Source organism: Poecilia latipinna, unplaced genomic scaffold (genome assembly GCF_001443285.1).
Source record: "Poecilia latipinna isolate Pla-1442-1.1 unplaced genomic scaffold, P_latipinna-1.0 Scaffold1102, whole genome shotgun sequence".
Classification (NCBI taxonomy): Eukaryota; Metazoa; Chordata; class Actinopteri; order Cyprinodontiformes; family Poeciliidae; genus Poecilia; species Poecilia latipinna.
In genome coordinates this window covers 174,847-199,593 of record NW_015113718.1, presented here as the reverse complement: position 1 = coordinate 199,593, position 24,747 = coordinate 174,847, and the positions used below count along the sequence as shown (strand labels likewise).

General features: G+C 39.1%; 1 protein-coding gene and 1 long non-coding RNA gene across 2 annotated transcripts in view; one reads left to right on the top strand and one right to left on the bottom strand.

Moving 5' to 3' along the window:
- Positions 1-17,984, top strand: part of LOC106959628 (uncharacterized) — a 23,215-nt gene extending 5,231 nt beyond the window's left edge. The window contains exons 2-3 of the long non-coding RNA XR_001427398.1: positions 16,961-17,037; positions 17,782-17,984. This is a non-coding gene — a long non-coding RNA (uncharacterized LOC106959628). The remainder of the gene's footprint in view (positions 1-16,960; positions 17,038-17,781) is intronic.
- On the bottom strand, positions 96-24,747 carry LOC106959624 (neurexophilin-2-like). Its single transcript, XM_015052331.1, has 3 exons — positions 23,896-24,747; positions 23,645-23,795; positions 96-3,155 (listed from the first exon to the last, which is right to left on the bottom strand). Exons 2-3 carry the CDS (start codon positions 23,687-23,689, stop codon positions 2,409-2,411), a joined length of 792 nt encoding a protein of 263 aa, XP_014907817.1. The 5' UTR covers positions 23,690-23,795; positions 23,896-24,747; the 3' UTR covers positions 96-2,408.

Sequence of the window (24,747 nt, the reverse complement as noted above, 5' to 3'; positions counted from 1 at the left end):
TGGGAAAAAACCAAATTTTTTTTTTTTTTAAAAATTTTCCCCCCTTTTTAAAAAAAAGACAAGTTTTTTTTTTTTTTTTTTTTTTTTTTTCCCCCCAACTTCTGCCCATTTTCCTTCCTTTTTCAGTCTCTCTCCTCTTGGCGAATAGAAATTCCCAGGCTAATTAAAGCCTATTAAAGACAGGTAATGTCAGGGCTGGTAGCAGGACCATGACAAAGTGCTGATAATTGTCTGCCAGACTCACTAAATCCACCTGTCCTGCAATTATTGCGTCTCCCTCCCCTCCTCTCCTGACACATTAATCCACTGCATGGCTCGCTCGGCAGGCTGCTGCCTCAAAGTGCATCCTGCAAACACAGATGTTGGATTTCAGACCGGTTTAGCACACACATGCCTTGGGATAATTGCGGCAATCAACACAGGAGAACTGAAATACATAACAGTGCCTGGCAAAAGTATTTATACCCCTTGGAGTTTTCCACATTTTCTCACATTGTAAAGACAAATATTTGTGTATTTTATAGAGATTTTAAGTGCAGTAGCATCTTAAAAAAGCAGTGCATAACTAACGTAGGAAAGAAACTGTATTTTGTTTCTAAAAAGAATTCTGAAAATTATTGTCTGCATCTATATTTGGTCTCCTTTACTCCAATACCCCCAAAAAAAAAAAAAAAAAAATCCAGCGCAACCAATTTGCTTCAGATGCTACATAAACAGTAGGACAGACCAGTGGTAACATAGCAACTGGTTTCAGAGATCCACAGCTCAGGAGCGAGAATATGTTAAAAGCATTAAAACTATTAGTATTAGTATTCGGCTGAACACTGGTGCAGCTGTGTGTGGGTTTTGCATGGATACTCTGGGTTCCTCCTGCAGTCTAAAACTATGCATATAGGGTTATTTGTTTGCTCTAAACTGCCCTCAGAAGTGAATGTGTGCATGCATGCAGGGTTATCTTTGTGTGATGGATTGACGACCACAAGCCCACTTAAGGTTAACCACATAAAGGAAATGGATTTATTATTATTATTAGCTTCACAAATTCGGCCTTTATGGAGGAGCAATTAGAAGAAAGCCGTTTTTGAAATAAAACCTTAAGAGGTTCCATGCACAGTTTGACAGAAGCTTTTTTGGGCTATACAACAAAAAAATATGCTATCTACATGCAAAATGTCATCTTGACAGAAACCTAAATAACACTATTTAACAAGGTGGTGGCAACGTCATGCTGTGGGGAAGGTGCTCAGAGTTGACGGGAAGATGGATGGAGATGAATATTGGTTATTGCTGAAAAAAACACCAGGCTTGGGTGGAGGTTCACCTTCTAGAAGGACAAGTGCCATACACATCAGATCTACAGTCAAATGACGTGGATCACAGCAATTTCATGTTAGAAATCCTCAGTCAAGGTCCAGAAATGCTCTAAGCACAGAAAAAAAGAATTCTAGATTTGCAAAGCTTGTAGACGCTCCAAAAGACCTGCAGCTGCTACTGCATTGAAAGAAGGTTCTAGAAGGAATTGATCCAAGGCTGCTGAATGTGGAAAACGTCAAGCAGTATGAGAATGTTTGCAGGGCATTATATGTATTATAAACCTCCAGAAATCTGTAAATCGATCTGTGTATTTTGTCATGTGTCCACTGAAATAAGTTGAATTAGTCATTTTGATCATATTAATACATATATGAGAAATTTAGCAAAAGATGTTCCTAAATATTAATAATTATTCAAATCTTCAAGACACTTATTGAAAAATTTTGAAATAAAAGACTATCCTTTTTGAGTTTTCCAAATGCACGAATGGATATCCGGTCTCGTTCAAAGTCAAACTTTTTATCCATTCTCTGTTTTTTAATACAGTATTCTTACATTAACATTTCATTATTATATGCCTTTTTAAATAACTGTTTTTTTAGATAATTTTTTTAAGATGGATCAAAATCTTGTCATATGTTAAATGATGACTATCTCAATTAGGTGACACAGTTTTTGGCTCCAGCACTGCCAGATTCCAGGTTTGCACTTTTAATTGGTGCAACATTTTGCCCATGGTCTAGCCTTAAAGAAAACATCTGGACGACACACTAATTACATCAGCGAACATGTGCTGTTGTGATGAGGATTTACGCAGGGTTGGGAGTTAGCACTGCCTTTTACTTTGTCAAACCCCTAAAACCAAGTCTCAAAAGACCGAACTGTCTGTGGGTTTTTTTCTTTTCTTTTCTGGATACAACTGCTATATTTACAGAGGTTTTATCCAAATATTTGAAGTGTGTTTGCCCTGATCGAGTTGACTTTCTTTCAGCAGACTCGGGTGTTCAGGGTTGTTTTGTGGACAGAGACTTTAGAGTTTGACATTTACATCGGTTGGAGATGAAACTAAAGGCTGTTGCAAGCTAAGAGCTAGGTCATCCTGTGGAGGAGTAAGGTGTGTCGCTGTGGTAGTTGTAGTCAGGGCATACCTTCTGCACCAGTTTATAGTCCACACTATAAAAGGCAATGTAGATGCATATGACCTTGAAGGGTTTTGAGCACAGCCATGACACGTGGCTCTGTGTGTGCTCCTGATAGCACACCTTGGACGGGTCAAAGCCGCACAGGGCGGTCTTCTTGTTGCGGTCCGTCTTCTCGTATTCAATGCGACAGTTGAACGACTTGGTGTCTTTGGTCTCCAGTGTCGACTGCTGGGCGATCTCGAACTCCACGACTTTGGAAGGTGGCACCAGGCTCACGGAGACGTTCCCCATTCCGGTGGAGTTGTGGCGGAAGTAAACGCTAAACGTGCCGTTCCCGTGGTCCACGATCTTTCCTGTGATCAGTAGGTTGAGCTTGACTGTCTTGATGTTTGAGTGGAAGTCCCCCCACCCAAACATCTTTTTGAACTTGCCAGTCTTCACGATGGGTCTGCGTTTAGTTCTGGCCTGTGCACCCTGAACATCTGTCTGGTTAGATAACCAGTCCCAAAAGTCCTCCATGTTCTGTAAATATGTCATTTCCCTCATGTTGCTCTTGAGCTCAGGGGAGCCCTTGGCAAACAAACGCAGGGGGTTGAGAATCCGTGGTCTCACCCCCGTGGGAGAAATCTTCTGTTCGTTATCACTGTCCCTCCACTCGATGAGTTCTGTGGCGCCTCCATGGACTTTCCTGCATGCGACCTTTACAGAACACGAAAGGAGAGGTAGAGAGAAAAAACAATTTTAAGTGAGATGAAAACCACTTCTAAGCATAACTTCACAAGAGTTTGTTACAGATTTAGAGGAAGCAATAATCAATCTGCCCAAATAATCCATAATCAGTTTCTCATTAAATGTTAGTTTTAATATGCTGAAACAGTTTTTTTTGCATTCTATATTAGATACAAATCTTAGTACTGCATGGCGACCCCTGACTTTCTTTGAGGGGATTACAGCTTATCTTTAACCCAAACTGATCAGTATAAGCAGAAGAACCGTGACTGTAGGTTACACCTCAGTGATATGTCACTATTTATAGCCATTTACCAGTCTCTGACATTAGTCTGATGAAGAGTTGCCAGACTCGTCACTTTCAGCCATCAAATGTTAAACATTTCAATGAGATCAACGTCTAAGCTTTGCTTTGGCTGTTTAAGGGCTTTCCAGTTCTATATTTAAGCCAATCTGTTGTGGATTTAACAGTGTGATTTTGGTTATTCTCATGTTGAAGGATCCAGTTCTACTTCAGCTTAATTTTTTTTCCCTGACACTCGGGTACCCTGAGGGTCTCTTCTGGTCAGTTTTCAACTCATTTGTAAAAAGAACATTATCCCAGAAGTCTTGGTGTTTGTCTACTTTCTTTCTGGCAAACTTTAGTCTGGCCTTAATGTCTTGGGGAGCAAAGATTTTCTCCTTGCACACCTTGCCTAAAAGTTGAAGGTATAAAATCTTTTTTGTTTGTACAGGAATGTACTTTCATTATATTTAAGGATTTTTGGACATTTCCTGTTGCGTCTTGTGGTGTGCTTCTGAGATGAAGCAGTTCAGATAAGGAGACATGTTTGCAGCTCTTGTGAATATGCTTCAATTGTGAGAATAAATATGGGATCCGGGAAATTTTCCTCACTAAAAAGTGCATTTTCTCACATTTCCCCCCAAAATGCAATGTGTTTTGTACACTTTGTCTTTAGATCTCTTTAATTTCTCAGTATTTTAAAACCTGATATAAAAAAAAAAATTATACATGGCAAAAACTCAAGCCACTGTAGGGAGTCCAATTATATTCACATAATAGTAGGAACCATTCATTTTATTCACTCATATGTTGAATTTTCTCAAAAAAGTCCGACAGTATGTCTGTATAAATATGCTTTGCATCCTGAGCCTTTGAGTCAAGGTGTTTCAAGATGATCCAAGTCGGCCAGAATTTTGAATCTCGCACTAATGTCCGACACGAAAACACTCCTTTGTAGAGGCATCACAACATACACCAAGCTTTGTGCTAATCCAGACACTGCGATCCCTCCTCGCATCTCTCCAACCCTGTTCTTGCTTCGGGAGTGATTTCTGGTCCACTTCAGATAAAGCTGCAGTAATTCACAGCAATAGGCTTAGCTAGTTTTATTAGTAATTAGTAGTGCTCTCTCTCCCCAGGCCCTGTTGTAGGGATCACTGAGAGAAGCAGATGTTGAGAGCACACGGCAGCGGCTGTTTGAATCCTCACTGAAGACGCTGTGCAGTACTCCCAGACTAATTATAATTTTGCTGTAAGCCTAACTGAAACACATGTGTACAAAGCTAACAAAGTAGGTCGTCTGGTTCAATTTGTTTTGTCGCAGTCACATTACAAACCTCTCCATCTGACACGTAATAGGGCCGCATGTTTTATAATTACAGCTTCTTTTAAATGCTCCTAATGTCCCACGCTGCGGTGGCACCTTAACGCCTAAAGGGGAGGAAAACGACTTGGCTATTTGGGTATGGAATGTGAAATCAATACGTCTGCTACAGACAGTGAGACTGGCCAATCCATCAGCCTGCACAATGCTTAATTAAGACAGTTGCTCCCTGTAAACACAGATGAATGAGGCAACTCTGTAATAATGTTCCTCTGTGTAGTTCACGACGGCCACGGCCGTTTAATCAACCAGCCACCAGTGGCAATATTCCCAGCGAATGCTCCTCTTTCAGTAATACCTCAAGTGAGCTCTGTTGTTAATTTGATTGGACTCTAACGACACCAAAATAAAACTCGCGCCCGGTCGTGAAATCTGTTTACTCCCAACAGGAACGTTTCCTCACCCCTGCAAACAAAACGGAGGAGGTGACTCTCGTTTTCGCCAACTACCTCAAACTGTTTTATCCATTACGCAGTAAGCGTCATGCTGCTCTGCTCCAGAGGTGAAACTAAATTGTCTTTCGCTGCGAATCTCAGGTGAGCTTTGTCTTGGATAATTATAATGGAAATGAGAGAGGAGTTTTAAGTATGATGAGCAACTGGGGAAATTGCTGTGACAACAAGCGGATCAGCGCAGGGATATCTAATACTTAAATGCCTCGGGAGAGATGAAGCACGGGAAACTTGAAAGCGTGTGCCGAAAACACAGGCTTTGCTTTCTCTTCCTCTCTCACTTTCTCTGCTAACACCTTGTTCATTTAGGTGAGAGTGTCTGACGAAAAGAATACGAGTGTTTGTTAAAAAAAAAACAAAAAAAAAAATGAGGCAAGGTCTGATGAAGGAGAATCTACAAAAGCTTAATTAAGATTTCTTAATCGGTGCAGGCGTGCTAGAGGCATTTCAGGGCGACTTGAAACAAGACATTATTATGATAATAACTGCAGACTTCATTTCAGCAGTACGAGGCAAAGAGGTGGTGGATATCTGTCTCTGTGGTTTGGTTTCTTTCTGTCCCTGTACGTCTAACAGAAACACAAGGAAACAAGCATACCAGCAAAGGCTTTCTCTTTTGCATTCATTGTTATACCGGAGCCACAAACACATTGTGAATCCTTAGCAAGCATTTAAAGGTAATATTTAGCATCAGGTGGCACGCACGTTAATTCTCTGTTAAAAAAACAAAAAAACAACAGATTCATCAGACACACTCAGCTACTGCATCCTACGGTTTTGTTGGCAATCCCTGTCAAAACTGTACAAAAGCTTAAAATAAAATGTAGAAAAATGAAGAGCTTTAAGTTAATATTTATATCTGTTTCATTGTCCTGTTTTCTCTGGTCACATAAGGCCATTTTATGGCAAAATCAAGTAACTTTAATAAACAAATTGACTCTGTGGTGAAATCCAGCTTTTCCCATCTGCGTCTACTGACCAAACTTAAATCTTTTTTAAATCGACTTGGCCATTCACACATTTATTAGCTCTAGACTTGATTACTGTAATGGACTTTGTATTGGTGTCCCTCAGTCTTCCTGGGTACGACTTCAATGTGTCCACAACGCAACTGCCAGTCTTTTAACCAACACCTCCAGACGTGAGAGCATTTGTTTGATTCCTGTCCATTTAAAATTGGTTTTAAAGTTTTATTGATTGTTTTTAAAGCCATGCCTCATTTCATTTATCTGAATTTTTAAGTTGTTGTTTATAAATCTCTCAGGCCATAACGTTAACTTTTATTAGATGCTCCAAGGCTAAAGCACTGGGGTGACCCAGCCTTTTTAGTGGCAGCACCCCAACTCTGGAACAAACTCCCTTAAGACTTTCGCTCCACCTATGGAGTTAGGGTGTGTCTCTTTAAGAACCTCCCCTCTTTTTCACACTCCCCCCTTCAGCGTGTCATCACAACAGTTGTGGGGTGGGAGCTCGGCTGCATTGGGACTTCAGCTTATACTAAGATTAAGATGAATTCTGACTAATCTTATCGTGTCCAGGTAGCACTAACTACAGTTGTGAATGTTGTAGGGATGTATTAAGGACAGTTTTATTATCCACATAGCCAGAGGTTGCCTAAAACAATTGTATTTGCATTAGTTTGACACCCACTGATTTGACCTGACTATGGCAAACTTGACTCAGACTCTTGCTTAAAAAACAAATTATAGACTGAAAACTGAGAATTGAGATTTTATTTGCTAGATTTGAAATCAGTGAAAGAAAATATATAAAAAATATGTAATTACGGTGCATAAGGACTAAGTGTGTGTAAGTTAATTTCACCTTTGTTGCTGTTTACTTGTTGTTTTTGAGGTACTTAAAAAAATAATCAACTCAGACAAATGTCAGCAATGCTGATGTCTAACAAATAAAGTAATGACTGACTGTTTATGATGCTACAAAAACATCAGTGGACCCACTGATTGCTGAGCGGACAGCACACTTTGTGATGTGACTTTGTATGTGCAGTGAATAACTGCAATCCAGTCATTTGGATGGACTTTAATGCTATGTGTGAATTGTAATAAATTGTCATGCCTATTCACCTACTTCTTTCTGATAAGCAGGTCTAAGTTGTATTGGACCAAAGTCCCAAATAAAGTCTCAGTTAGGTTTAGCAAACATGTTTAAGTTTATGATATTAGGACAGAAAAGGCCTTCTTGTATCCCTCCCATACAAACATTTGGCATGAAGATAGGTTGCTATGGAGACTTGGTTTGGAGCAGTTTCCTAACTGTGAGCTTAGGAAATTGTTTCATCTCAATCTTAATCTCCCCACTGAGTGAGTGTGGTGTGCAGCAAAAGCATGAGTCCTTGTACAGCCTGATGGCCCGTGGCTATGAGAAATGGGCCTCTGTGTCACGTTATATTTATACCACCGGGAGAGAGTAGGTCAGGGTCTGTTAATTAAGCATTTCTAGAAACTCTGAACAACTTAAAAAACAAGAATAAATAAAGAAACTCGGTTACTTTGGTTTTATAGGCACTGATAGGTCTTTAAATAATTGTGAATCCAGTTTCTTTTAACAAAAAAAAACTTCCTGAATGTTAAAAAGGGGGATGGGAGGGTAAAAAATACTGTTATCTTGGTGTTACGAGCCAAATTTGTTTTCTATAGCTAATTTGCACAGTCAGTGGGAAGTGTGCATCCCTCAGTGTTCTGCACTATAGAAGTAGTATAAGAAAATATTTTCATATGCTTTTCATTAATGAGACTGAAGCTGGTATCTGATTCACAGCTTCTGAATGGTCACTAAGAAAAGTGGCTATTTTATCATCTCAGTCAATATTAAGGATTATAGATTTCTCAGTATTTACAAATTTTATTTTATAAACAGTGTGACATTTTAATAAGAAAATGCTTGAGATAGGCTTGGTACATTTCATAAGTTAGTTGCAATTTTTATGCATTTATGGTAATACGAAATTAACCACTGATGAGCTATGCTAAAAAGTACCAGGGCTTCAGCCGTAGACCAAAAACAGAAAGTTCATAATGGACTTTAACCAAAAGATAAAAATGCACATTAACACCCCGACAGCCAATTTGGATTTATTAATTTACAAAATGCTATTTCTTTAACTTTCAGAGAAAGTGGCATCTAGAGCAAACAAGAACAGAAACAGGAAAAAATGTGGATCATTTGTACACATGCATATCTGAAAGGTGAAACAAATCTTCCTCAACATTCAGAGACGACTTTCAAAGCCAGGGACTCTCTTGTTGTATTAGATGAAGAAAAATACATGTTTATTGCTCGATTCCAGTTGCATCAACAGGCTTTCATCTTCACAAGCACTTATTGTAGTAGGTCTATTTTAAATTATTTCATGTTGGTCCGAAGTGCATCCTCAGCTGAACAATAGTTTTAGTGCAGCTTTGGTTTTAGATTATCTTCAAGATAATGCTTATACAGAGTGTTTTAAAGTGCTCTCACTTTTTGCATTGAACAAAAACGGATAACACTGCATAAATCCTAACATAACTCTATGAAATGTGTATCATATTAAATGCTTAGAGGGTGCATATCACTTCTAAACATTTCTGCTGCATTTTCTGTGTTAGTCAGGCGTTTCCTACTGAATAAAAAAAGCAAATGCAGAATGCATAGAATGTGTTTTTGTTAAATTCGAAAACCGTTTTCTGTTCGCTTTTGATTTGTTTTGTCAAATTTGAAAGCTGTTCTGTTCACGTTTGATTTAGAGACCTAAGCACTAAAATTCACACAGTTGCCTGAGCACCAAAGATTCGCACAGCGAGTCGGGATGAATCAGCTCTGACGTTTGTCTGTAATAAGCATTAAGGAGCTGGCTGCCTGTTTGTCCCGTGGGTAGACATATCTTTTAGAGCCCTGACATAAAGGTAATTGCCACAGCGACCAGAACTAGCCTCTAGAAAGTTATTAAGAGGCCAGTGACATCTGGCCTCTGCATCATCTGAAAAGATGCCATTAATGTGTATTTGCAACAAGAAGACATTGCGCTTGGCTGTGATGGGTGTAGGCCTACCGGAGAAGCGGTGGTGCTGCTTGTGATGGCAGCCACAAAAATGTGTGGCCCAGTTAACAGTTTGGCCTGTGATTGGTATGCAAGAAACTGCTTTTGTTTAATTAAGATGCTGCCTCTGTAACAAAAATAATCAGTTTGAATTTTTCATACTGGATTTTTTTTCCCCGCACATAAGGCGGGGATATGTGTCTAGGGGAAATTGGTTTCAGGAATTTCTCACAATAAACAAAATGGGCAATTAACCTGCTCATCAGTGCAAGCACAGTAGTCCCAATCATGCACCCCGCTGTTCTTCATGGATTGATCTGTGCAAATTGACCTCACTTAGGTAGTGCAATTCATTTCTCTGCTAATTTTCTGTGTCCAAAGCTTCATTAACTTGATGTGTTTCTGCGTTGTAAAAATCTGGACACTTCAGTAAAACTGCACCACCTTCACCATCGCCTGTGGTAATACCCTTTCCAGCACCACCGAAACACAACACCTGTCAGCTGCTCAGGACAGTGCTGTTAGCATCAGGCCACAGATTGACTGCAGCATCTTGCTTTCAAGCATCCGATATGACAAACAGCTCAGCTGACATTAAAGCCACCACAATCTCCCAACTGCCCACAGACCTTCCCGTGCCATCTTCTTGCTGATGTTACGGGGCATATAATTTGTAATGATTCACATCCAGCGCTGGCTCCAGCAGAGGAGGCCCCTGAGGCGCTTTGGGAGCACTGAGCAAAGAGCCTCCACCCTGCCGAAGAATAGATTGGCGCTCTGATCGCTGGAACAGCCTCACGCTCCAGAGCCATCACTTTTAATCAGAGGCCGGCCGGGGAAATACATGGCAGGTGCTTCAGCACTGTGGTGGATCGCAACAGCAAATCCACACCGGGGGGCGCCTTACCAATCACAGACGGCTACCGTCGGCGTGTGCGTGAGCATGCACCATATCTGCTGCCCTCCAGTATGATCTGTCAGGCCATTACCACCTGACCTCTGAGAATGAGATGGCTTAGTGTCTGCACTCAACCTATAAATCCTAATTCATACCGATATGCGATCAATTTGAGATCAATATTGTAATGTTTACATCTGATCTGTGTCTAACTTGTGTAAAATATCAGTGTTAGCCTTAGGTGCTGCCAGATTTTATGGCTGTTTAGGTTCCCTGCTGACCCAAACGAAATATGAAATCAATTAGGACAGTTTTAGAAATGTTATGTACATATTAGTAAAACCTTCATAGTGTATAAATTACATTAAGACTTGGTATTTAAAGGGCAAATGTTATATTTTATAACCTAAATATTTGAAGTATAAGACAAAATTGGTGTTTCCATAAAGTTTATTAAGTAGGAACATGCTTTTATTACATGTTAAATCAATAAATCAATCTCATAACATCCCCCCAGCCTTGTCTAGCCATAATAATGAGAAAGCATTTAACTGCAGTCGTGTTTGGATGTATAACAGTACGTCACCTCCCCACAACCTTTTAGAGCTAAACAATATGTACTGGGTATACTAATGTCAACTGGACATTGAGCATGAAATAAGAATAACATGTGTTATACTGTAGGACACACTAATATAAAATAAACCATTGTAGTGCTATTTATTTGGACTTTTGCCCTGACATGTTTGCACAGATCAGACTATCAATGCTGGTCAGAACAGGAGCATCATTTACGGCCCATCTGTATGCTGCCAGGATTTTAATGACTTCACAGTTTCAGTCAAGCAGACTGGGTTTCCAACATATTGTGTCATACAGTCAGTTTAAGTCATTAATTTGCAACTGTAAAAATAGTTGTTAAATGCAGCATGCAAAAGTGACAAAGAATGGATAATATAAAAATAAATTATACAAATAAAATATAATACATTCTGCTTAGGGCCTTATTAAGCCAGCTGTATGGCAACTACCATGTAACGTGTCGTAAATGATGAGAGGGGTATAATTTAATACAAAACACAGTGATGTGATTAAAAATAAATTATAAAAAAAAATGACGTGTATGTTGACTTTAAAAAAAAATAACAGCACATATGGTTTTGCTTGATTGTGGAGATTTTGTATCCAAGTAAATTTAGACACACAAAACTAATAAGAACATCATCCAGAACTTAGCAGCTCATCTGGGCTTTGAGAACCAAACCAAAAGTACAAGGCCCTTAAAAGGCAAAACATCCACTGCTAAAAGGTACCTGTCATTCAAATAGTGCTTTATTACAACACTCTACTTTTCATATTCAGTCATATGCTCCTTTTTAACCAAAGTGTTTGTCTCAGGAATATAAATTGACTGTATACCCGTACCCACCAGGCAGTCCAGACTGGCTTTATTTGTGGTTCCCAGTGATGCTACATGTTCCTTTCTGAGCAGCTACGCCTCACTCCACCTTCAAGAATCTCTTGAAGACTCGTTTTAGTAAAGAGTGCCACTTCTCCTAACACCTCAAACACAGCAGATCATGCCTCACCTTTCCATTCTTGCACCTCATTCTCAGCTTTTATCAACATTTAAATGAATTTTGCACCTAACGCTAACTTTATTGAAATTCCTTATTTTTTTTCTTCACTGAGGCTTAAACGTCGGTTTGAACCAGTACATCCTGGAAAAGACGATGCATAAAATATAAAACTAGAGACTGGAGGCTTTATTATTGTAGTTTATTTTTTCAGAAAGTAAGGGTTAAAAATGTTCATTAAAAATTGATTATTATGACATGTCATCTATCTTAAGCTGTTTTACAGATAGTGTTTAAAAGTGTAAACATTATTGCATTTTAGAGCCACAATAAAAAAATGTCAGGACTATAAAACGGAAGTAAACTGCAAAATGGTCTTTCCATTGCTTTTCATGTTCTTTTAGGGCACAAAAAGGGCTATGAAGCCACGTGTGTCTAATATTGAAACACACGACCATATCAACATTATCAAAAAAATGTAACAGTAGGCCATAGTTATTGTTTTCCTGTGTTTCCCCCTCCTGCTTCCACAAAGTACCATGAAATCTCTGGGTAAGATGCCCATCAAATCATTTGTTCAAGTGTACACATCGAAAATGAAGACTTTGAAACCACTAAGTTTTTTCTTTGGAGACCGTTGTGTTATGCAAGTCTGATTTTCTGCACATAGTCGTCAACCACGTTACACTTTCAGCTTTGTTCCCTCCTGCCGTGTGCTGACTTTTTTTTTTTCTTTTACATATTTCTCGAATATAAGTGTCGAGAGCTGCATGTCTGAACATAACTGAAAGGAAAAGTTGTAAAAAATGACGATATGTGCCCTTTAAAAATTGAGTCAACCATCAACATGAGCAAGCAGGCCTGAGAAAAATTCTGTTTCTCTATCTTCCAGAGTTATTGATCTCACTCTCTTCTGAAAAGGTTGTCAGGTTCACATTCTTTATTGAGGCCTTCTGTATGCTTATTTCGTTCTCAAGTTTTGAATTTAAAAAGTGTGTACGCTCCGGCTGAGTTATTCTGGTGTCAAAAAGTGTATTCAAGCAGCATTTTCTGCAGAGGGCTTTTTGTGCCCTCCTGTTGTCACTCAAGGCTGTTCTGTGATTAGCATAAATTATAGCATGTAACTTAACCCTCCTCTGGCTACCATAAATCTTAAAATGTGAGTCATTAGTCATGTTTACAGTGTCAGTGCAGCTCTGCTCTAGCTCAATCACAGAATTCAGTATTTTTCTTCTGTGTCAGAGCAGTCTGACTCAAACGATGCCAAGCCTCATCTCATTTGGACATTGACAAACTCGACTGCCCCGATGGGTGTTGACTTCATACTGAAGCATTCTGTATCATTAGAGAGCCACTCCCTTCAAGAAGTGATGCACTAAACTGAACAAATTGCTCAGTTTCTCCCCTTGCACTGAATACGCTGCATGCATAGGCTTGTGGAAACTCTCACCACTGTTCCATAATAAAAAGCTAACGGTACAGCAGGTGTTTTTTGCTCCCTTGTGACCCTGTCGCACTAATTTGTATGTATCTTGGGCTTCAGCAGTAAACAAAGATACTCATTACTCGGTAAATAGTGCTCAAGCATCATCTTTACAATGCATCCGATACTGCAGCATGAATGCAGTTATATTCAGTAAATTAGAATATGTGTTTTTGAGACTGCTTTGGTCAGATTAAATGTAAATTTGAAAATGAAGGAGCTAAAACACACTTGCAAGATGCCGAGACTTGAGATCAAATTTGTTCAGTTGTGCTAGTAAATTCACATAATGTCTAAATTCTAATTCTAATAGAAAAAAAATGTTCAAGGAAACTTTCTAACACCAGGTGCTAAGAACTAAAACTGCTTCTGTTGTCAGTGCTTTCATCATATTCCCCACACCGTAACTAACTGATGTTTAGCTAGAGTGAAAGAGACGGGTGACATAAATAAAACGGCACCAAATGAGTGAGCGAGTGAGAAGAGACAGGGAGGGGGCGCTGCAGTGAAGGTGTGTGTGTGTGTGTGTGTGTGTGTGTGTGTGTGTGTGTGTGTGTGTGTGTGTGTGTGTGTCAACCGGCTCTCGGAAAACAGAAAGGGTGAGAAAACACAGCTGATATGAGTTTATTGATGTTGCAGAAAATGAGTTTTGAAACTGCTGGCAAATACAAACAGTTTCAAAACTGTAATGAAATTCTGTCATTTTGTTGTACAGATGTTACGTTGTAGTCAAAATATTAAAATATTCTAAACAAGAAGGAAGAGACGGTAACCTTCACTAACGTAATGGTGTTGTAATGATGTTAACTTGTGTCAAATTCTATTATTGTAGTAAATCAGCCGATATTATTGAATCCTTAAAAATCAATCTAAAGAATCAATTCTTTAACTTTCGGCTGAGGGATTTTCATGATACACTAACAGAAGAATTGGGGAAACTTCTGTGTTTGTATCAGGAGAAGAGTCTATGTAGAGCAAATGCAAAGATTATTCAGCACTTGAACTTGAAAGATTGATGAGAGCTAATCACTAGTAGAATCAGAAATTACATCTATTTTTAATTAATCAATCCTCATTAATTATTATTTAAGAAAATGAAACATTCTCTGCCACCAAACAAAGATAAACAATGCTAATTAACTGACTAAATAACCTATGCAATAATTATTAAAAGGGTAACATTTTCAAGCCTGGAAATTAAATTGGTAATCTAATGAATAAAGAAATGTATTTTCCGGCTCTCTAACATCCAGCTCCATTCCCAGAGGGCCGGCGTCTCTCTGCTCCAACTCATCTGATTCAAATGATCCAAGTATCTTCTCTGCATGTCAAAGTTCTACAAAGGTCTGCAAATGAACCGTGATTTGATTCAGGTGTGTTGAACAAGGGAAAGAACTCAAACATGCAGGCACTGACCCTTGAGGCTTGACTTTGGACACCTTTGGCCTAAGGAAAGTGACTTTATAGCCTAGTTCTAAGTTTTATTCTATACTTTAAACCAAAGGCAGGAAAAATAAGGTTTTTGATCTTCAGAACTAAGTTGGACTTATCAAACTTTCAGAATCGAATAACAGCTACATTAGGAAAAACCTTTCTTTGGTCCAAACCGAGGTCTTACACCAATTATGAAACATGCTGAATCTCTGCAGGTGTGTGGTTTTAAATCACATTTGTCTTCCTGTTTGGTTAACAAAGAAGCTGTCACGCAAAATGCTGTTCAAAATGGCTGGAAAGCGTTCCCAATACGACCAAAGGAAACTCCCTTATATAGAGGATTCTTCACAGTAAAACTGGAGGAAAACAAAACATAGCCATGCAGAAATTTGTATTATTAGCTTATCAGAACAGCCAATGATGAAGCACATCAAACCAGTTCCAAAGTCTTAAAACTGGCTCCCTGGATCTCAGAAAAAATATATATCAAAACACTTGTTTTAGCTTATAAAGCACTGAATGGGTTAGCGCTGAAATATATTAAGGACCCGTTGTTGTTGTATCAAACTTCCAGACTATGCAGGTGTTCTGGTTCTAGTTTGCTCTGTATCCCCAAAATCAGAACCAAACGTGGAGAAGCAGCATTTATTTTATGCTCCATAAAAGCATACTATAGGTTTCCAGAATAAACTTCTGCAAACTTAAAAAAGAAAAAAAAAAGATGAAAACATTGATTGACCCATTTGCTTAGAGTTGCCTTTAATTAATGATATCTGGGATCCTCACTAATCCTAGTCTTTATTCCAATATTTCTGATGATTTTGACGTGAGCATTTGAGAAAATGCAATGTGCTGTTCATGTCTTAATCATGTAAAACATCTCGTATTGCCTGCTGCTGAAATTTGCTGCATGAATAAAGCTGCCTAAGTAAAACATAGATTTGCTTCTCACATACTCACAAACAATATTAAATTAGAGTGTAATTATGGCTTTCTGCATTTCTAAATCAGTAAAATAATAATACTGGTATAAGAGGTACTTTGACATGTCTCTCTTATACCAGTATAACACTCTGACACTGTGGCAAATTAAGCTTTTGCTGCATTCCTCAGGTTTCCAGACTGCAGGTCGGACCCTGTGTGGATAAGAAGTTTGCATTGACTCCGGATAAGTGAAGCCATGTGTTCATGTGTGCACTATGATGTTTTAGTGCCCAGTCACTTTTAGTTTCGCTTTTGATGTGCACAGTGGTGCAATGGTCATAATTTTCTTGAATAAAAGCAAATTTGTCATTGCATCTAGATTGTAAATACATTTCTACAAAACAAATTTAAATAAAAACTTTTTTACAGGCATCCACAACTATGCTATTAAAATAAAATCATACCTTTGCTGATGATGTAAGTAATCCAGCTTAATGACAACTGACTACAATTTTAATTATAACACACTTTTAAGATATTCTGCCTCACGTCCATTTGTGAATTAACTGCGAAAGGCCCTGGGGGTGAAAATGAGATGTTACCCAGCGTTGCTCAGTGTTGGAAATTTAAATGTGGCGACGCTGTCGGATGTTGGGGAAGTGTTAACGAAGATCCTGGCAGGAGAGGAGGAGTCGGCGAGCGGCGCGTCTGAGAAGAGAGCCTCCAGGTAATCTGGATACTCGCCGTTATCTCGGCACTTGTCACATGCGACAGTGGCAAAGCCCTCGACACTTCACTTTCAGGCAGCCGTTACCTTTCAGTGCATCATCACTTTCATAATCCCCTTACATGGTCAGAGCACTAAACTCTGTGTGTAGGCTCCTGACACCTGCCGCACACCCCTGGATTTCTGATAGCAGGGATTGAAGGGGATAATACCGCAAAGCATTTAGGACTCGGTGTAATTATCTCTTGGCCAGTTTTAACACCTTGCAACAATAGTAAAAGCACTTGTAAATCTTTGTAGTTAATATGAGAGGAGGAAGTGTGTTTTTGTTTGTTACTTCGCTGGTTTTCAGATTTCAGCCGTTCTTATTCGTGTTTCTGTGACAACTACTGTTTATCGTTTTTGCTCCTTTCAAAACTGTGCCGAAAATAAGTTTTTAATGAAGGAAAAAAAAGAAGGGAAAAAAAAAAATAGGGGGCCGTTTTGCTTGATTTGCTCAAACGTACATCCGCTAAATTTGACAGAGCAAATGTTTCCATTCTCAAAGCTGACTGCGCCGCGTCTGATTTCACAGAAAACAGCTCCCTTTGAAGAAGAAACAGGAGCTGGCAAGACGCTGCCTCCTTTCTCTCCAAGACGCTCTGAAGACAGGTACATCACAAGAAATACACAAAGACACTGGGAAGCTGACAGAGCTTTGTTAGGGCTGAAAATGACAAGCCGCAAAAGAAAGGCCTCAAAAGCTTAGCGGCAGCAGGAAATGCAAAAGTGGGAATAATCAGAGGGGGAGATTTATTGTACTTATTCTGAAGCTGTCACACCTTGCCTTTTTACAGGGAACCCATGCACTTTTTAATTAAAGAGGTCAATCATTTTCCTGAGCTCTGACATGTGGTGTGATTGCCTGCTACAGGACTGAAGCGGGTGGTAATTAAAAACTCTACACTTCAGACAGTAAAAAAGAGAAACCGTTTGCTTGTTTGAGTCACAATAAGTGAGAGAACGGTTATAAATGAAAGAATGGATTTTGACGAAATTGGTCCAGATTCCAACTTTTCACACTTTTTTTACACACCTCTATTCTGTAACTATTTGGGGCCAAGTTAAAACATCTAACAAATAAGTTCTGGAAGAGATTGGAGTCAAATTTCTATGAATTTTTATGAAATTCAGAAAACTACTAATCTCCTAAGCTTTCATAGTTTCATACAACTTTCTTCTGATGAGCAAAATAGTTTTAAAGCAAGCCACTGCAGAAATCATAGCAAGGCAGGCTGTTCTGTCGTGCTGACGATCAGGAAGCAAATATTTTCATTTAAAGGAATCCAGACTGAAATACATTGTGACCAACAATAAAAAAGCTACCTGGTTTTACTTCTTTTTTTTGTCTTTCAGGCAAAACCATATCTTAAAGAAAGAAAATATGTGAACTCAGATGCAGGTTTGTAAGGCCTGAACAGGTTAGTACTTTTCCTCTTATAATATCTTGTTTCTTAGTCTTGTGTTTCTTAACTTTAGTTTTAAATAATGTTTTAAATTTAAATACATCATACTGCTTTTGTCAGTCCTTGACTGAACAGATACACACTATGAGCCTTGCTAAATGATTCACTGAAAATTCTGATCATTCTAAATGTTATATGTTTTCTTGAAATTTATGTGATAGACCAAAACAAACTATTGCATAATTGTGAAGTGGAAGGAAATTGTGCAATATTTTTTACAAATCCAAATCTGAAAAGTGCTCCGTTTACCTTGTAGAAGTAACTTTAACTGTATGTTTCCACCAGATTTATAAATCTAATTACAGAAATTGTGACAAATTCTTCTTAACAAAACTGTTCAAGTTCAGACTTGATTGAGCTCATCTGTGAATTTTTACCAATGTTTTTCTTTTGGTTTTTGCTCTGGGCTTTGACTAGGCCATAAATCCTTCTATTGTAGCTTTTACTTTATGTTGCTGTCCTGTTATAATTGAGATGCATTTATTTAATCTGTTCCAACCAGTTTCACTGTCTGCTGAAGAAAAACACCCCCACAGAATGATGCTGCCACCACCATAGTTTCATGGTAGGGATGGCATGTTCATGGTGTTAATTCTCTACAATGCATTGTATAATGTATCTACCAGAAAGTTGTCATTTGTTGTAATTTGACTACATACTGTTCATAGTAAACTGCAGAGGGGATGTTTTTTTTTTTTTTTACAGCTTAACTTCTAAATGCAGTTAATTGCACTGGATGCCGCCACCTTAGATTTTTATTTGGAAAAAAAAAAAAATGAAAATCTTTTATTTTTCTTCCCCTTTCAAATTATGCACTACTTTGTTTTGGTCACATAAATGATAAAGGTATACAATGTAAATGACGAAAATGAAAATTTTATTTTGTTGCAGCCTGGCTGAAAAAATGAAAACTAAAAACACAGTCAACAGTCTGTTAAACAGCAGTAGTTCCACATCAGAACATCCTGCCTGTTTTTGATATTGCGGAGCTGTAATGACGGAGCCATAAGGTAGCAGAAGCTCCCGGTTTAACTCGCCCGAGGCTGCACAACGGCAATAAAAATTCATAGCGTTGGACCTAGACCACAAATCTCAACAACACATTTAACATAATGTTTCCTGCACCAGGAACACCAGCTCATAAATGGCTCAAACAAAGAATCATCTGCATTTCAGTTCATCCCGAATAGGGGTCAACGATGTGCCTTAAAATTTTTGCCAGGATATTTTGTGACTTTTATTGTGATGGTGATAAAATTAATTAAAATTCATGAGAGGACTTTTAGTCAGAGTCTCGTAAAATCAAACACTGCTTTAACAATAAAGCTTACCAGTTATATTATAGTGTGTTATATATTTATACAGCAGTAATATTCACCTGAACTATTTCATTCAATCAGAGCTTGCAAACATCTCTAGTTAGAGACCAAGAAGACTAATTATTCATCAGAATGCAGGTTTTCTTTTTTTTTTTTAACGAAAACGATAAATGACACAATAATTCCCAGACGGCTCTCGTCAAAAGAGCAGCAGCTACAAAAATAATCATTGTCTTAATAACTGTTTGGCTCAAGTCTTTAATGGGCCTTCCAGTTTTCAGATTAGCGTTTTTGTCAGCGCAAAGGGCAATTGTGTCACAGCAATCAATCATTCAGAGCTTCTGTCTCTTCATTCGGAGACCTTTAGCGAGGATTCATCGCCGCGCTGGTTGTAAATGAGGATGGAGAAAGGAACAGCTTGCAGGGATCCATACAGTAAAAGCGCAACCTGTTGTGGCTGCGGGCTGCATTTGAGGGATTTAAGCCTCCGAAACGACAACCTTTTCCCTCGCAGAGGTGATGAGCAACATGCGGGCGGAGGACGGCAAATGCCACAGACGGGTATTGTTTATGAGGGATTATCAAGTCAAGCCTTCTGGCTGGAAAGATTGTGACCCCAATATGTGCACAGATACACATCAGCACCATGTAAGCTCCGAAATGATTCCTGGAAGGCTGCGCATGCATACATGCCCTCTTCAACTCCGTCAAATCCATGTTTTAATCACTTCCACAGAAATTTTCACTGGCCTCGCCTTGCCCGTTTTCGCTCACATTTTTCTCTCTCTCTCCACCCAATTTCTCTGGTGGCTTTTTGAAGACTTAAGTTCTTCTCATTTTTCCCCTCCCCGCTCTCTTTCTTACAAGGCAAATCCTGGGAGAGGTTGATGTGAAGACCAGGCAGAGCAGGGATGTGAAGAATATAAACACATTTTTTTTTTATTGTCCAGGGGGAGGAAGGGGGGCTGTGTGTAGTGCAAGTGTGCAAAAGGGTTGGGCGGTGGGGTCTGTAAAAGAGACGAGGACCTTATCACAGCCCAGCAGCTCTGTAATTCGCCACCATGATAAAGTGGCAGCGCGGAAAACCTTACAAGGCTGGCACAATCCAAAGACGGATTAGGTTTTTCTGACATAAGCTTCCTGAAAAACTAATCAATCAGCCCGTGCAGCATTATCAGGAGCGTGAGATTAAAGAGCTGCTCCTAATCCCCCCAACTGTACATTTTATTACACTTCCCAGTGTTAAGTTGCCTTTAAATATACAGTAAATAAATAATAAAACCAAACCTAATTGAGCATGGGCAAGGGAAAGAGGGTTAAAAGGTCCTTAGAGAGGGAATTTGTGTGGAATTTGTGTTTTGTTACGAAGACATGGATAAAAGTGTTGTCCTTGCTGGAGCCGACTCTGACTTTGAAAGGAGCGTCGCTCTCTCTGCCGCTGCAGAGAAAATAAGGAGCACAAACTGCTTTTATTTAAATAAACTAGTGGCAAATACTACCTTAGGTTCGAATGCTGTCCTCCTTCATCTCCTGGCGGAGGGATAAATCATCAAACAGCCAGGGGTATTTTTGACGTGGCTCAGTACCCAGGGTGCCACTCTGTCAGGGGGCAGCATGAACACTCTGTACACTGAAATGATCTTTTGATTCAAGGGCTACTTTACCATTTTATTTTATTTTTTTTTTATTTATATTCTTTAGTTATGTGTTTCTGTAACATGCCCACTTTATCATTGAAATCTATAATACCGGTTTGCATAATTCTTCACTACTTAATATGTTTTTCTCTTAATGCCTGAATTTATTTACAGTTGTATAGGAAACTAGATAATGTTATTTTTCAAACAGATTCTAAATTAAGTAGATTCATGTGAAAATAGTGCATAAAATAGAAAGATTTAGATATTTCGTTTTGATTAAGCTTAACTTTCACATAATTGGGTAAAACTGTCACATGGCAGCATGATAATCAGTGTGTTGAAATTACATTAACAGACATGAATCTTATGCAACTATGCAGTCTTGCAGTTTGAGGTGACTGTCGCAACAATGATCTGCAAGGGGTTAAAAATCTAATTTAAGATTCATGAAAACATTGATTGATTTGTGAAAACAAAAAACAGCAGTTTAATTTTTTACATTTTTTTTTTTTGCATTAACGTAACGACGATTGAGACAAGCATGAGAAGCATGAAAACCCTAAAAGGTTAAAGGGTACAGAAGAAAGGGGCTCGCCCGGGGCCAATTACTGCACGAGCTGCTGCCACTGCATGCAACACACGTAGATAGATAAATAAATAAAAGCTCACAACTACTGCCAAAAGCTTTGAGAAATCACTTGTAATCCCTTAAATCACTGCACATCAAAGTTCGATGGAAGAACCGCAGGCATGTCACAGTTCCAAAAACAAAACGCATCCAGGCTCGTTTCCTCACTCTGATCTAACCTTATTTATTTACTTTTAACCACAGACGTGTGTGTGTGTGTGTGTATATATATATATCTCCTTTAGGTGACACAGGAGGTTAACACTGTCACCGATCCCATCAGCATGGGCCTCGTTGAGCCTTTGTTCCAACATAATACGACCACAGAGTCGCTATCCTGGCTGAAACGTCTCAAGCTGGTAAAGTCTTTGTCAATGTCTCTTCATACCTAATCCTAATCTGAGTTTTAAAGGCTACACGTTCCACTGTGAGAAACTCTGTGGGAGTAGAGTCACGACAGGGCAGGCAGAGGGAAGACAGCGGAGAGGCTTTAATAAGTTTCGTCTTCATCTACATTGTCCTGTTGTCATTGAGCTGGGGATAAGTGCAGCAGATGTCACAGGGTAGAACCCATTCTCCCAGGATGGCTTTGACCCTCTTATTTGTCCCTGGGGTTTGACAGAGATGCTGGGGCCGGGCTTACTTCTTCACCACTTGAAGTGTACGTAAAGTGAGTGGGAGGAAATGGATGAATTCCTAGTTTTCCAGATGCAACGTAAAATTTTAAGTATTTGAAACTGAGCATTGCTGCATCCTCTTAAAGCTTTGGCTACGTTTTGTTTGGTCTGTTCTATCATCTTTATACATAAACATCTTTAAAGTTCAGTTACTTTTATGTTTTGAGTGAATTTCAGCTGTTTTAGCCTACAAAGTTGAAGTAATATTGATAAAGTCTAAAATTTCCCCAGTCAGACGTTTTGTGGGTGTCCTGGGAGGAAAGCCACCGAGGCATATAAAGAGAAGCCTCCCCAGGGGGGTGGCCTGCCTACTTCTCTCTGGAGGCGCAGCTCCCAACAGGCTCAGTGCTGATTACAACAGAACAGACAGCCTTCTGCTGCTGCTGCTGCAGCTGCACAGTTCAAGGCTATCTTTAAAAGAAGCCCTCTTTGAGGATTGAGCACAGATGTGAAGAACTTCTTCAATCCGATGGCATTTCGCCTTCAAGTCCGATCATGGAAAGGGGATAATCAGGATAAAACCAACAATGATAAAAAAAAGAAGAAAAAAAATACAATATATTAAGGAAACCTCTAGAAAGGACACATATCAGCAGATGTTCATCAAAGTAGTGAAAACCCTTTGAATTTCCCCAAAGATCACAATCTTTCTTTATAGAGATTAACGCAATAAAAATAAAATTACACTAAAGGAAGATTATATCAAAAAAAGCTTAGCACAATGAATTTCTAGTAAAGCCGAAATAATTTTCCTTGCACTGACGTAAGCCTTATGTGAGTTACAAAGAAGAAGTAGCAAAAGCTTTACAAAAAATCCCCCCCCCCCCCCCTTTTTTTTTTGTTTTTTTTTGTTTAATCTCTTATTTGAATGTGCCCTTTTTAAAACTCTGGCTTATTTTGTTTTGTGCTGGAGCAAATATATTTACCAAATGTTACCAGTTCCACACAAGGGTTCCAACTCACAGCTGGGACAAAAAATAAATCTTACTGAAATAAAGGAGGTGTTTTAGGTCAGGCCGCAAGTCGGAGGAAAAGGACATGAAAGTCAGCTTGATGAAAAATAAGAAATTCACAGAATAAATGGTACGAAAGTAATTATAAATATGTAGCATTTATATGTTATTTTTACAGAAATGGCAGTGTGAGGTATAGGGAGTTTACTTTAATGTCTGATATTTTGTAGCAAGTGAAAGACTACAATAAAGTATCTATAAAGCATGGTACTCAAGTGTGTAGTTTTTCCTCTAGTTTCTTTTACGTTCCTTCTAAAATGCTGAGACTTGAGCAAGTCAGTAAAATTCAGCTCAATTTGTAAAACTGAAGAGGAGGTCTGTGGTCTGACGTCGTTAAGTGTTATTTAGCAAAAATCTATTCGATGCAGTTTCAATAAATTGCAATTAAACCCAATGAGGGCTTCCTAGACTAAGTTTCAAGGTGCAACTTCAAGAGACAGAATAGAAATAAACTACTCAGTCACCCCAGTACTCACCTGGTGCAGGAGAAAAAACAACAATAATGTTTGCAGGGCTCTCATCTTCAGCGACTCGTCAGTTTTATTCGAGATGAGCGACGGTTAAATCCTCTCTGAAAGACTTGGAGAGGAGAAGACGCGCATGCCGCTGAAACATCGCTGTTATCACCTGCAACGAAAGTGGAGAGATTTACCAAAAAACCTCAGTAATAGAGGGTTTTATTCGTACAGTTGAAAAGAAAAAAAAAGAAAAAAGAACTTGTCCTTACTGTTCTGCAAATTTACAGATACCTCGCGCTGGAATCCCTCCTGTTCAATCCAGCAAAGAGTTCTACAATCCTCTTTAAGCGTCCCCGTCTCTCACGATGCTGGAATTTCCTCTAATGAGGCGTCTTCAAACAGCGACTTAGTTGTCTAAGTTTCAAATCCCGCCGAACAGTTTTCTTCTTTTTAATCCGGAGCGGTTTGAGCAAGAAGTTGTCTCTGTGCGCCGTGAAATTCTACCAAATGAGTCCCGTACCGCCGGTGCCAAGACTGCGGCCAGTCAAGCAGACCGTTCCTTCAGCTCTACTTGATTCCAGTGCGCAAAATCCTGCGCTGCGCGCCTGGAGACTCCAAGGTCGGCGCGCAGCTGCTCAGAGTCTCAGTACCTGAAGATTTACCTCTGGAAGTCTCCCTCTCTCCTTTTTAAAGACATAAGTAAGAGGCTTGATGTCACAGTTAATCGCTCTTTTCCCCCCTCTCTCTTTAACCCTTTAAGTAAATAGAAACGATTAACTTCAAATTTTTAGGAAAGCGTCAATGGAGAATGTCGCATTTCCAAAATCGCTTGAGAAGCACGTAAAAACTGATTTATGGTGATATTAAAGGAAGCTCTTCATATTTGGAATAAAACTTATTCGGTTCTTCTTTGTTTTCACCTTATAAATGTATCTCCCTAAACTGGGATATTTGTTTTAGATGGTGAGTAAAAGTTTATCGTTTGGGAAGCAACAGAAGATGCATTTCCGATCATACAGGAAAAGATAACAAATGGTTTCAAACTGCATGTAGGTAAAAAGCCCTTTTACTCTGTCCACGGTGGACAAAGACCGGACCGATGACATTTTTTGGGATTCTGG